This window comes from Dendrobates tinctorius, unplaced genomic scaffold, assembly GCF_039654945.1.
Source record: "Dendrobates tinctorius isolate UK_male_01 unplaced genomic scaffold, ASM3965494v1 ptg000128l, whole genome shotgun sequence".
Classification (NCBI taxonomy): domain Eukaryota; kingdom Metazoa; phylum Chordata; class Amphibia; order Anura; family Dendrobatidae; genus Dendrobates; species Dendrobates tinctorius.
Genome location: NW_027361796.1, coordinates 14,682,501 through 14,697,352, shown reverse-complemented (window position 1 = coordinate 14,697,352; position 14,852 = coordinate 14,682,501). Strand labels below are relative to the sequence as shown.

The window sequence follows — 14,852 nt, the reverse complement described above, 5'->3', positions numbered from 1 at the left end:
GCACTATTGCTGACGGACTAAATACTTTTTTGCCCCACTGTATAACTCGAAAAAGGTGGTACGTAATAAGGGACGGTGTTATACATAATAAAAGAGGAAACTATCTAAGGATGGTGTTATACAGAATTAGTGAGTACACTATATACTAAGGGACTGTGTTAAACATAGTGAGCACACTATATACTAAGGGACTGTGTTAGACATAATAAGCGATAATGTCTTCCTCCACCTCCCTCTGTTCCTAAGGCCATTATAAGTCCCCTTTCCTCCCATCCCAATCCCCCACACCCCTCATTGTCCTCCCCCCTTCGCATCCCATTATTGTTCTCTCCCCCACCCCATCATTGCCCTCTTCACCACCTCCATCATTTTCTTCTCCCCCACCACTATCCTTGCTTTCTCCCCCACCACTCCCATCATTGCAAATTCCACCACTCTCATCATTGCCCATTCCACCACAACCATCATTTCCTCCTCCTCCACCACCCCCATTATTGCCCTTTCCACCACCACCATCATTGCATTCTCCCCCCACCACCCCATCATTTCTTTTTTCCCCCACCACCCCATCATTGCCCTCTCCATCACCCCCATCATTGCCTTCTCCATCACTGTCTTCTCGCCATCACTCCCATAATCGCCTTCTGCATCACCCCATCATTGCCTTCTCTCCATCACTCCCATCATTGCCTTCTCCCCATCACTCTCATCATTGCCTGCTCCATCACCCCATCACTGCCTTCTCCCCATCACTACCATCATTGCCTTCTCCCCATCACGCCTATCATTGCCCTCTCCATCACCCCCATCATTGCCTTCTCCCATTGCCCCTCATGGCCTTCTCCCATCACCCCAGGCATCATGGCCTTCTCTTCCCATCACGGCCTTCTCCTCATGTCCCCATCTCCTCCAGGGCCAGGCTCAACCTACACACACAGGAGCGGAGCTGCAAGGATTCATCCTGCGTCCTGCCTGCCGCACGCACTTCCTCGCTCTGACACGGCAGCGGCCACTGAATGATGATGTCATTCAGTGGAGCTCCTCTCTGTGTCAGAGACAGGAAGCGTGGGCGGTGGGCAGAAAGCACCATGAATCCTTGCAGCTCCGCTCCTGCAATTTTCTCTTGCAGGCAGCGGAGCTGCTGGGATCGCTCCCTGCCCGCTGCTGCACATGAGGGCATTCTGGCCAGGGGCCCCCGGAGCCTCGGAGAAACCGGCTAGATTGCCCTCATCATTAGCTGCCTTGCAGGGCCCCCTGGAGGCTCTGGGCCCTGGTGCAGTTGCACCGATTCAACCGGCGGTATGTCTGCCCATGGTATAACCCCTTGGAGTCATCATTTTTGAGGACTGTTTTATTCAATATCTATAAATACTAGCAAATATGAACAGTAGCGTAATAATGATTTAGTTGGGAAGATCCCAGATTGGTTCTTCATCACTTTTCCCCTTTGTCTTCCCTGACACTGAAGCGCTATAGAGTGGTAGAAATGTAGTCTATACATAGAAGGTCATCTGTGAAGCTCTTGGAGGACAGCCACATGACGTGTTACATGATACTTCAGCACATGATCATGTAACATTGCTAGGCAACATCCCGAAAATGTGAGGGCCTGAACTGTTGTAGGGTGACCCTGTTACTGGTATATTGATGCTAAAATATTTGCCACAATGGCAACTGTACTGCACTGGAGCTATGAGATCAGCTTTTAACTCCTGGAGGGTCAAAACAATTTCATTTATTTTAGCTGAGAAAATAAAGGTACAAAGTATAATTACATATTTACACATTATTAGAATCATAGAATCATAGAATCGTAGAGTTGGAAGGGACCTCCTGGGCCATCTGGTCCAACCCCCTGCTAAAAGCAGGATTCGCTAAATCATCCCAGTCAGATGTCTGTCCAGCCTCTGTTTGAAGACTACCATTGAAGGAGAACTCACCACTTCTCGTGGCAGCCTGTTCCACTCATTGATCACTCTAACTGTCAAAAAGTTTTTTCTAATATCTAATCTGTGTCTCCTCCCATTCAGTTTCATCCCATTGCTTCTAGTCTTTCCTTGTGCAAATGAGAATAAAGTTGAGCCTTCTACAATGTGACAGCCCTTTAGATATTTGTAGACAGCTATTAAGTCTCCTCTCAGTCTTCTCTTTTGCAAACTAAACATTCCCAAATCCTGCAACCTTTCCTCATAAGACAGGGTTTGCAGACCGGTCACCATTCTGGTCGCTCTTTTCTGAACTTGCTCCAGTTTGATGATGTCTTTTTTAAAATGTGGTGCCCAAAACTGGACACAATATTCCAGATGAGGTCTGACCAAAGAGGAGTAGAGGGAAATAATTACTTCACGTGATCTAGACTGTATGCTTCTGTTAATACATCCTAGAATTGCATTTGCCTTTTTTGCTGCTGCATCACACTGTTATTGTTTTTTTAAACACGGTGGCAGCAAATAAAATCTTTACATTTGTGAAAAAAACTTTATGTAAAATCCGCATCATGATTTCACTTCTTAAAATTGCACACAATGGGGGAGATAATCAAAACCCGTCTAAGGCCTCTTTCAGACGTCCATGTGTCCGGTACGTGTAGTGACACAAGTAGACCCATTCAAGTGACTACGTCTGTGCACATGTCAGCATGTTCCCATGGACCGTTTGTCCGTGGGAAAACACGTTGACATGTCTTTTACCAGCAGCACGGGCTGCAAAACGTCCCTCACACATGCACACGGATGTCCTCTGAATGACACGTACCGGCACCTGAGAAGCAGCAGTACAGTAAGCATTGTTCCCCGGCGCCGGGTACTGAACATGGCTCTCCTCATACCCCCCGCTCTGCCTGCAATCAGCACGAGCGGGGGAGAATGATGAGAGTTATATTCAAGTGATAACAATGAAAGCTACTACTCCCATCAGCGTACACATGCTGCCACTAATAACAGTGACAGCAGGAGCTGCTGATGGGGGTATTCATCACCTGCTGCCTGTGCTATGAATCTGTGAATAAAAAATCCAGCGTGGGTTCCCCTATACTTTCTATAACCAGCCAGGCAAAACTCACAGCTGGGGGCTGCAACCCTCACCTGTCAGCTTCAGCAAGGCTGGTTATCAAGAAGAGGGGTCCCCACGCTGTAGTTTAAATTATTTACTTATAGTGTATTCGGCGGGCGAGGAATACTCCCATCAGCAGCTCCTGCTGTCACTATTAGCAGCAGCAGGGGTTTATATATATATTTTATACACACATACATATATATATATAACTTTTTCGCCTGCATGTATTTCAGTTTGTTTATATCCTGGGAAGAAGTTGTGCAAGAAATGCAGCAAACACACATGTTCTTCGCAGGAGGCTAAATAGTGTTCTACAAGAAATTGCCCTCAACCAAGATGGCTTCTCCTGGTCTGACACAGGGGCGTTGTCTGCGGTCGCTCGCGCTGTGCTCGATGGTGCAGACAGGAGACGCTCTGTCCTCCACGCCGGCTCGATGGTGGCTCGCCTTTCTGGCTGGTCCTGTGTGCGGAGACCTGAGGGGGCGGAGCTGCGGCCGCTCGCTCATCAGCAGCAGTCACTTCTCCTCTGTCCCCGGCACTCATCCTCTGCTGCACCGCCTGGAGGAGCCCGGGCCTGGCAATGGACGCTCAGAAAGTAAGCGGCCGGCGTGCCACCCGTACTGGGGGCCTGCACTCGTCACTAGTGGTGGGCGCGCAGGGATAGCAGCAGCCTGTTCATTCGTTGCTGCTCTGCAGGGACAATAGGTGCGATGGTCTGCAGATGCATGGTGACCTGGAGAGAGGATGCTGGCACATCATGGGCGTGGGGCTGCAGCAGTGCCCCCTGGTGCTGATGCCCTTACCTTGCTCTGTTCCTTGTGTGGATGAGTGTGCACTTATTGTCTAGGTGGGGTGTGGGGTGAGCGATGACTGCATGGGCAGCCTGGCAGGGGTACACTACGGTGTGGCACTCGCACCCCACACACGTGCCGTGGGGATGACACCTTGGGAGGTTTCTCCTTCACAATGGGCATGGTAGAGGTGTGGCATGGGCACGATGCAGGGCTCTAATATCTAGAGACAGGGTTTGGTGGGAGCGACATTGCTGCTGGGGCAAGGTGATGGCAAGGCTGGTATCGGAGTATACCCTCACCGACTATCAGGTGGCACTAGGGCGCCCATTCACTTGAACTCTAAATGTGCAGGTGGCATGGGCTTCCGCAGTGGTAATGGCTGACTGTCCGGGGATTTAGCTGTTGGACCCTCCAGAGCAAGCAATCCTCGTGACAAGGTAGCAGCTGTACTCGGGGTATTACAGCTATAGAAAGTGACTTTTGGGGAGACCACATTGTTACATATGGCTACTGATCTGGCCGCAATGTGTTGAGGGTCGCCAGTCACTACGCCATGTGTGTGATCTGACACTAAAGTGAAAAAGACCGACCATGACACATCTCAACACATCATGGTGACCACACTGTTAGGGCGTGTGCACACGCTGCGGGTCCGGAGCAGAATCTGCTGCGGTGTACAGTACCATCTTACTCTATGTAAATTGGAAACCGCTGTGCAGACGCTGCAGAATTTTCAGCGCGGTTTCAAATCCGCAGAAAGAAATGACATGTCACTACTTTTCTGCGGATTCCGCTGCGGTTTACCATCTCCTCCATTGTAGAGGTGATAAACCGCAGGGAAAACCACAGCCTAAACCGCAGGTAAACCACAGGTCTTCTGACCTGAAATTTACCTGCGGATTTTACAAAATCCGCAGGGAGAAATCCGCAGCACCTAAAAACTACGTGTGCACATACCCTTATTGACGTGGCCTTAAAAAGCAGCACCAATTTCTAAGTTGGCAGGGGAGATGGGGTGCTCCTTGAGGAGTGGGAGGTCTCTAGATTGGAATCAATATTGCGTCAGTTGTGGGATAAATGTTGGGATTTGTTATGCTGCCACTGACTGGGGTACTTGTATATGAAGTTGGGATTTGTCTACTTGGGACAAAGCCAAATATGTTGTTTTATGTATAAGGCCTCATTCAGACATCAGTTTATTTCATGTACCAGAACAAAATGGACCAAGTTTCATCAGAATGTCATCAGTTCAGTCTGATTTTCATCAGTTTTTCAATAAAAAGTAAAAAAAAAACAAAACAAAAAAAAAAAACAAGCACAGCCCTGCCTTCCTACTGAGCATGTACATAAAGTGCGGCACAGATTCATCTCCACTAAAAGCCAAGATCCTTAGATCAGGAACAGAACAGACATTTATAGGACATTTCATAACTTTCCCACATTGTTATGAAAACATTTACAGCACATCCGGCATTGTACTGCTGTACCCAATTTATTATATATTTTAGGAGTCGGTCCATTTTATACTGATTCTGATTCCACAGGCCTGGTTGTGACGCAGAGCTGTGGAGTTGGAGGTTTGGCTTACCGACGCCACATCCTGTTTCTGAGCTCAGTATAAACTGATTGGCAGCTTTCTGCCTATGCAGGGTGCACACAGGAAGCTGTTAATCGGTGGTGAGAGGGGTTATACAGAGCTCAGCATTCAGAAAACATGTAGATCTGTAGCAGATAATATATTGACTTTTATCAAAACTACAACTTGTATCCCAGAAAATGGCTGAAATCAGGGTTTCTGCCCCTAAATCATGCGGCTCTCAGCATAGGTAGCAAAAAGTCTGATGACAGATTCCCTTTAAATGCTGCACATACCGCATTAGTAGAACAGGTTTCCTAACGATGGATTAAAGGCGCATTATAGACACTGACTATGATGGAAACTCTTCTGTCACAGGCTCCTTACAGCCGATACAGAATAGAGTTTCATGGGCTCTGCTATATATATCCATGCCTTGGTATACTGCAGACGGCTCTTGCCATGAACAGTCCCGGAAACCTGCTGGACTATCCAGTCATGCAAGACTGTAACATTTGGAAATACAAAATAGTGACGTTTGTTACTTCAGTGTTAGCCCTCTACCAATACATGTTTAATAATGTTTGGGAATATTCGCTTTGTAGTAAAAAGAACTCGATATGTCCTGAGAGATAGTGAACATTTTGATTGGGGTGCAGTGGGGCCACAATCGCACGTGTCAGCGCTCGCAGTAAGGCTATGTGCACAAATTGCGGATTGTAAGCGTTTTTTTCCACGTTTTTTCGCCGCAAAAACGTATACAAAATGCAACCCATTGAATTCAATGGCATTCCGCACATGCTGTGCTAATGCTGCGTATTTTTCCGCGGCGGAATCGCATAGAGGAAAAATACGCAGCATTCTCATTCTTTGTGCGGAATTGCAGTGATCCCGCACACATAGGATTGCATTGATCTGCTTACTTTCCGCATGAGACTGTGCCCACCATGCGAAAAGTAAGCGGAAAATGTGCGGATGGTACCCAGGGTCTGGAGGAGAGGAGACTGTCCTCCAGGCCCTGGGTACACCATATCCATGTTAAAAAAAATAAAAATTAAAATACAAAATCATGATATTGTCACCTTCCGGTGTCCCCCCGCACCCTTCCCTATCCTCGTGATGCTCCCGGCAACTCCCGTTCCCAGCGATGCCTTGCGACAATGACCTGTGATGACATAGCGGAATCGCGTGATGCTGCGTCATCTGGGGTCATTGTCGCAAGGCATCACTGGGAACGGGAGTTGCCAGGAGCATCACGAGGATCGGGGACGCTGTGTGGGACGCCGGAAGTTGAGAATACCACGATTTTTTATTTTTTTAAATTATTTTTAACATTAGATCTTTTTACTACTGTTGCTGCATAGGCAGCCTCAATAGTAAAAAGTTGGTCACACTCGTCAAACACTATGTTTGATGAGTGTGACCAACCTGTCAATCAGTTTTCCAAGCGATGCTACAGGTCTCTTGGAAAACTCTAGCTTTCTGCAAGCTAATTACGGTTGCTATTTTTTTGCGGGAATTCCGCATGCGTATTTCCCGCGGCAGGGAGTTGCGGAATTGCTGCGGAAATTTCCGCGGCAATTCCGCACATGTGCACATAGCCTAAATGCAGCCTGCTCGGTCATTGCCCGGGAACCAGGATCCTAAGCAACATCAGGTGAACTATTATACAGTGTTCACACCATTTCAGTAGAAAAATGTTCTCAACTCTAGTATTACACATAAAAAACCATAGATCCATACAAATTGCCATTGCTGATGTTTTTCTGTCTGTAGCAATAAGACTGAGCAATGTTTTTTTAATGAAATGGTGTGAGCGCTGTATAATCGTCCCATAGAGTGATGTGGGGTTGCCCGAAATGTGCTGTAAAATCACAGTATTCTGCAGACTGGTGGGTCAGGTGTTTTTCTGCAGCACGCATTTGGTGTGAGGTTTTCGTCATAGGCTTCCCTATAGATTTGATAAAACGCCAGAACAAAAATTGCATGTGAAGAATATTAGCAAATATAACATGCTTGTAACAAATGCTAAGAAAAGCACTTGAAAACAAGCAAAAAAAAGGCAACAAAAATAAATTAATAGTATTTACATTTAGATTAACATTTTCAAGTTTCAATTGGATACATTAAATCAGTCAACATGGTTAAAGTGCACCTGTCACCTGTTTTGGCTGCTATAAGATGTGGCTGCTATAAGATGTGGCCGCTTCCTTTCAGGGCTTATCTACAGGATTCTATAATGCTGTAGATAAGCCCCCGAGCCCACATGCAAGATAAGAAAAATAAGTTTTATTCTACTCACCTGGGGGGGGAGGGGGTCCGGCGCCTCCCATCTTCTTGCGATGCCGCCCTCCTGCTTGCTTCATCGTTCCTGGTATAGCACTTCTGCGCAGGCGTACTGCGCAGAGCATAGTACTGCAGTGCGCAGGTGCCGGGAAAGGTCAGAGAGGCCCAGCGCCTGCGCACTGCAGTACGTTGGTCTGCCCTCAACAGGGCAGATAAGGATGCCTGTGCAGAAGCACGATGCCGGAAGCGATGAAGCAACAGGAGGACGGCGTCGCAAGAAGATGGGAGGCACGGGACCAGGACCTACGACACCCATGAGACCGGACTGCCCCCTGGGTGAGTGAAAGTTATTTTTCTTATCTTTCAGGTTGGACTGGGGGCTTATCTGCAGCATTATAGAATCCTGTAGATAAATCCTGAAAGGCAGCGGCCACATCTTATATCGGCCAAAACAGGTGACAGGTTCCCTTTAACTGGGCAACAGATGCTGACATTCTGGTGGGCTTGTGCTTCTCAAGTTAGGCTAGGTCCACATTGCGTTAGGGGCATCCGTTAAACAGATGTGCTAACGCTGATGTCATTTTTTACATCTTTTGTGCCCTAGCGCTAACAGTAACAGCAACTTTGGCTCATTTAGCTTATGGTGGGGGAGGAGGGGGGAATTGAACCTTCACATACAGTTAGTTGAATTCCCTAGATCACAGTATTTCCAGACTGCTCAATTATGCATACCATTGCTTGTAATGGAAGCTTCCAGTTCACTCTAATCCCAGTATTGATTTTGTTGTTACTACCTAATGTGATTGGACAATCTGAGCGTCCTGTTTAGGCTTCCATAAGCATCAGATGGCTGGTGGTCGAACGATGGTTTGGCCAATTGTTCAGCTGGAGGCGATCTTGGCCGGGTCTCCCAAACAAAGGAGCGCTTGCCTGGCTCACTGTTAAGGGCCCGTTACACTTAGCGATATCGCTAGCAATATCACTGTAACGTCACTGGTTTTGTGACGCAGCAGCGATATTGCTAGTGATATCGCTATGTGTGATACTTACCTCCGACCGGCTCCCCTGCTGGTTATCGCTGATCGCGCGAGAATGTCCTGGACCATTTCTCGTCGGGCGCTTCCTGCTGGGTTTCCTGTGGCGCCGACAAGCGACGCATGGACGCGGGCGGGAGGACGTCAGGATCACCTAGTGTGACAGGTAAGTAGCGACCCCCGACCCCTGCTATGTCGCTGGTGAGATCTGCCTGTGTGGCAGCTCACTAGCAACCACTTAGCGATGCACCAGCTGGTGCATCGCTAAGTGTAACGGTACCCTTTCTCTGTTCTGTATGAGAGCTGCTGCCAGACCTCTGGCGGAGGCTTAACTCCAAGAAAATAAAAGGATTAGCAGTCCAAAATCGAACATTTTTGGGCATACACTGAGGGACTTTGGCACTGTTGATACATTTGACAAAGTGAAGAACTAAGTAACTGAATTGTGAGATCTTCCAGATGTAAATGAAAATATTATGTCAACCACTTTCCATATTCCCTATTTTGGCACGGGAAAAATCTTGTTGCTACTAGTCGGAACAGACACACAAAAAAGATCACAACTGGAACTGCCCCATCCATGGCTGACCATTTATGTGGCCACCAGTAACTCGCCAGGGTTAGAACCACGTGTAAAAGCTTTTGTTTTTGAGTCTGGAAAAAGCTTTGTGCAACACTGTAAGCTAAGTGACCCAATGTGTACTTCACATGATTGTGCCTGTATAGCAAGACAGATGCCACCAGAAAGGGAGTGCCGAGTCCAAGGTTTAAGGTTCCGTCTGCCTCCTTAAAAGCCATGATGTCGGAATCCTGGATTTCCTTTTTGAGGGGTTCATATAATTCAGATGGAGTGATTAAGGTACTGATGGCCGCAATGTGAACAGCCCCAATAGATTACCTTTTACCCTTAATTACTCTGTTCCATTGTGTCTCAGAGTCTACAGGAGCAGCTCTATCAGTATGAGCTTGGCACGCTCCTCACAGTCTTTCTCAGTGTGCTTCAGGCGGCCATGTAATCTCCATTACATAGAAAACATCTGCTAAGTAAACCTTCATTTCCTATATGCTGTCAATTCTGACTTGTGCTGTGTCTATACAGGATGTTATAACTGGTGTGTTGGTATATAGCAAACACTAGGGCTCGACTTACCTCACGAGATAAGCAGCCCGTGGAACTAGAAACTTGTTGCTGCCACTTACACTTTTTGGATTATTTTTTAAAGGAAAAAAAAAAACTGGATTGTGAAGTCTACAGTCATTTGTCCAGTCCTGATTAACACTGAAAGGGGTTGTTCCACAGAAAGTACGATTTAAAATTCAAATAGTGTGTGTGAAAAGAAGTGGATTTGCAGTATGTAGGTTTGGTTGTAGCATGAATTTGTATATAGAGTTGTGCTTAAAAGTTTACATACCCCAGCAGAATTTTTGCATTCTTGGCCTTTTTTCAGAAAATATGAATAACACCAAAACTTTTTCTTCACTCTCATGGGTAGTGGTTGGGTGAAACCATTTATTGTCAAACTACTGTATTTTCTCTTTTTAAATCATGACAACCCAAAACATCCAAATGACCCTGATCAAAAGTTTACATACCCTGGTGATTTTGTCCTGATAACATGTACAGAAGGTGACACAAATGGGTTTGAATGGCTACTACAGGTAACATCCTCACCTGTGACCTGTTCATTGTAATCAGTGTGTGTGCATAAAAGCTGAATGAGTTTCTAGGATGCAGACAGACTCTTGCATCTTTCATCCAGCCACTGACGTTTCTGGATTGTGAGTCATGGGGAAAGCAAAAGAATTGTCAACGGATCTACGGGAAAAGGTAGTTGTACTATATAAAACAGGAAAGGGATACAAAAAGATATCCAAGGAATTGATAATGCCAGTCAGCATTGTTCAAACTGTGATTAACAAATGGAAAATCAGGGGCTCTGTAAAAAGAAAACCACGGTCGGTTAGGCCAACAAAAATTTCGTTCACAACTGCCAGGAAAATTGTTCAGGATGCAAAGATAGTAATAGATTGGAAGCTTACGAGGAGGGGCCTCACTCTTGGTATCTATTGATTTGTGATTATTGTTATGTTGTAATGTCGTTTATTGTCTGTACAAGTCCCCTCTAAAGTGTAAAGCGCTGCGGAATGTGTTGGCGCTATAGAAAACTATTATTATTGGAAAACCCCACAAATAACATCAGCTGAAATACTGGACTCTCTGAAAACTAACAGTGTGGCTGTTTCAAGATGCAGAAATAACGAGGCCAAAAATGGACTGCATGGTCGAGTCGCCAGATGAAGCCATTACTGCACAAATGCCACAAAGTATCTTGCTTACAATACACAAAACAGCACAGAGACAAGCCTCAAAACTTCTGGAAAAGGTAATTTGGAGTGATGAAACCAAAATTGAACTTTTTGGCCACAACCATAAACATTACATTTGGAGGGAGGTCAACAAGGCCTATGATGAAAGGAACACCGTTCCTACAGTAAAGCACAGAGGTAGTTCACTGATGTTTTGAGGATGTGTGAGCTACAAAGGCACAGGAAACATGGTCAAAGGTGAAGGAAAGATGAATGCAGCACGTAATCTGCAAATACTGGAGGAGAAACTTGCAATCATCGGCCCGGAAGCTGTGCATGGGACTTATTTGGACCTTCCAACATGACAGCGATCCAAAACACAAGGCCAAGTCGACCTCTCATTGGCTACAGCAGAACAAAGTGAAGGTTCTAGAGTGGCCAACTGTTTCCTGACCTCAATATCATTGAGCCACTCTGGGGAGATCTCAAGCATGCAGTTCATGCTAGACAGTCCAGGAATTTACAGGGGCTTTTTGCCAAGAAGAGTGGGCAGCTTTACCATCTTAGAAAATAAAGAACCTCATCCACAAATACGACAAAAGATGTCAAGCTGTCATTGATGTTATAGGGGGCAATAAATGGTATTAAGAAATAGGGTATTTGACGAGGGTCATTTGGATGTTTTGGGTTGTCATTATGATTTAAAAAGAGAAAACATAGTAGTATTACAATAAATGGCTTCACCCAACCACTAACCATGAGTGGAGAAAAAGGTTTGGCGTTATCATTCATATTCACTGAAAAAAGGCCACAAAGCAAAAATTATGCTGGGGTATGTAAACTTTTAAGCACAACTGTAAGTAGGAACAGGGCCAGAAAAAAAAAATACACTAATAATTCTATGACCATGACACTGTTCACTACCCACTGTCCGGTCTTTATCTTTCACTGTAGTACGCCCATTCTCTTCACTACAAGCCAGGACTTCCGGCCACGTCCAGGCCTCGGAGGTGTGTCATGGTTATGAGATCAAGACGTGTTCCCCAGCCTCTCTAGCCAGCTTGCTGACCACCATCTGGTCCTCTTCTTCCATCGTCGCACACTAGAATCTTGACCTCACATCCTAACAAAAAGCAGTGATCTCCAAAGCTTGGGTGCGGCTGGAAGTTCTAGATGCCTGAGTTGCGATGGTGGAAAGAAAAGGTCCAGATGGCAGGTAGCGAGTCTAGGGTTAGCTGGAGAGTTGAGCAATTGAGTGAGTAATTTTTGATTTTATAATTTTAAATCTTACGTTTAACTATGAGTCGCCCATAAGCTGGATGTTTGTACGTCAGGAACTGCCTGTACATGAATTATAGTGCTCAGTTTTGTAGACACGTTAGATTTTAATCTGTAATAGTGACCATGTTGATTCTCCTGTGGCTGGAGTGTAGGTCCACACTCGGTAGTGGACGGACATATTCAGTAGCATCACTCTTCTTGTTGCGCAGTGTGTTAATGAAAGGACTACTGTATGCAAAGGAGATGTAACGAGAGAGGATGAAAGAGCTAAGATAAACATACGGTATATGATATTTATTAGTGGGATTGTTAAGGAATGTGAGGGGTCTATTTTCTCTCTAGATCTGAGGAGAAAGACAGTCGGAAGACTGCAATGTACTCTTGGGAACTTCCGTTGCTTCCTGGCCATTACCTGACATTAGGAAGGGTACTAGGGACCAATATTGCAGATGAGTGAGTGAAAAGGCTGGAAGAATTGACATTTACCTGCAGAGTGGAGTTTTTTGTATTAATATGGATGAACTAATGATTGCGAGATGTGTGTTTTCAGTTTGTGCGATAATGACTATTGAAGGAGATTAGTAGAAACTTACGGTAATTTAATAATAATGTCACTCTCCAAAACTATGGTTCAGATAATCAAGCAGCGTTGTCATAAACTACTTGGGAATAATTTTAGGAAGTTGGTATAGCATGGCCAGTGGCAAGCCTACTTTAGCACAGATTTATGGCGCATTGTGTGGACAACTGTTCAAGGTGAGAATAGCTCCTTTTAAGCAGAATGTTTTGCAAAGGGAATCTCACCAGGTTGTTGCTACCCAATCTGAGAGCAGCATAATGTAGAGACTGAGATACTGATTTCAGCAATGTGTCACTTACTGGGCATCTTGCTGTAGTTTTGATAAAATCATTGTTTTATTGGCTGGAGATTATCAGAGGTCTAGTAAATCTGCTGTCATGTAGTCCTTCATATTCATGAGCGCTGTGTAACCTCACCCCCCAACACTGATTGCACAGTGCGCACTGAAACCTATCAAGGGGTATGAGCGTGGCTGTACAGGACCAGCATTCAGAGAGCTGGTTCACTGCTTCACGTGCTACAGATGAAGAAAGTCATTGCTGGGATTGGGATCTCTGTCCCTACATGGTGCTGCTCTTAGAGGGGGTAGAAAAACCTGCAACAGGTGCAATCTGTTGGCGACCTTGCTTGTTTATTCATAGTAATGCTGAGTGTGAAATGACGGCAGTTGTGAATTCATTCCTAAAGCCCCCATTACACACTGCGATATTGCTGTAAAGTCACCGATTTTGTGACGCAGCAGCGATATTGCTAGCGATATCGCTATGTCTGATACTTACCTCCGACCGCCCCCCCGCTGGTTATAGCTGGTCGCGCGAGAAGGTCCTGAGTCGTTTCTCGTCGTCAGCTTCCTGCTGGGCTTCCTGCTGTGACGACAAGCGATGCGTGGATGCGGGTGGGAGGACGTCAGGATCGCCTCGTCTGACAGGTAAGTAGCGACCGCCGACCGTTGCCATGTCGCTGGTGAGATCTGCCTGTGTGGCAGCTCACTAGCGACCACTTAGCGATGCACCAGCGATCCATATAGTTGTCGGGATCGCTGGTGCATCGCTATGTGTAACGGTACCCTAACAATAACTTTTGACCGAGACCATTCCTACTTCAAAATTTCTGAAAAATAGCTTCACTAATTCTTCCTTCATTCAAGAAATGTCACATTTGCATTATGTTCTCAGAAAAGCCACTTGGCAGATAACACAAGAAATGATCCTAGATTTGCCAAACTGACCAGATTAGTCATTGTGACCGGAGCCGGGAAGCTTGGAGTAATTCAATTAACACTCATCTGCCATAGGGAACAAATCCATTTTAATCTCGCATGCATTAGATAGAGGTCTCTTAAAACCAGAATGTGTTAGTCATTTGCCATGCTTCAAATTCCTATCTCCATTATGTTGCTGGATGTACAACAGCAACACATCAATACTAAATGGCAAAGTTAGCGGTAGGGAGCAAAAAGCCACCCCTGTAGGAATTGATGACCATGTAGTAAAGTAACTGAAGGTGGTATACTAAATGTGGGAATATACGGGTCTGGTTGTTTGCTACCTAACAAGATAGTCACACACAAAAAACACATTCGACCAAACGGATACAACAATGAGACCGTTTATGTAAAAATATGTATATTCGATAATATGATTAAAAGTGGATACTATAGTGCAAGAAAGGCGGCATAGCCTTCAGGAGCAGGCAAGATACTATGTGGAATAGATATATAACCAAGCCAAAAGTATAAACAAAAGGCACAGGAATAATGTCCATCAAATGTTAAATAATCAAGCTAAGGTGAGATGCAAATCATTACATATCTAATGTATAGTAATTTCCCAGAGGAGCATTGCATGACAAATAAGCCTCCAAGTTAGCATTTGAGCCAGCATGCCAGAGCCAAGGAGAAACGATACCCCTTAGACCTCAGTCCAGAGCCTCTCACCTAG

The 14,852-nt window shown here is 45.5% G+C and overlaps 1 protein-coding gene across 3 annotated transcripts in view; it reads left to right on the top strand.

Annotated features, from left to right (window-relative positions):
- Positions 1 to 3,466: 3,466 nt before the first annotated feature.
- The window catches only part of FSD1L (fibronectin type III and SPRY domain containing 1 like), a 98,110-nt gene continuing 86,724 nt past the window's right edge, over positions 3,467 to 14,852 (top strand). For 2 of the 3 annotated variants that reach the window (XM_073542682.1, XM_073542680.1), the window contains exon 1: positions 3,467 to 3,649. In XM_073542682.1, coding sequence (XP_073398783.1) covers positions 3,635 to 3,649 — 15 coding nt within the window. In that variant the 5' untranslated portion in view covers positions 3,467 to 3,634. The remainder of the gene's footprint in view (positions 3,650 to 14,852) is intronic. The other variant, XM_073542681.1, reaches the window with a different exon arrangement.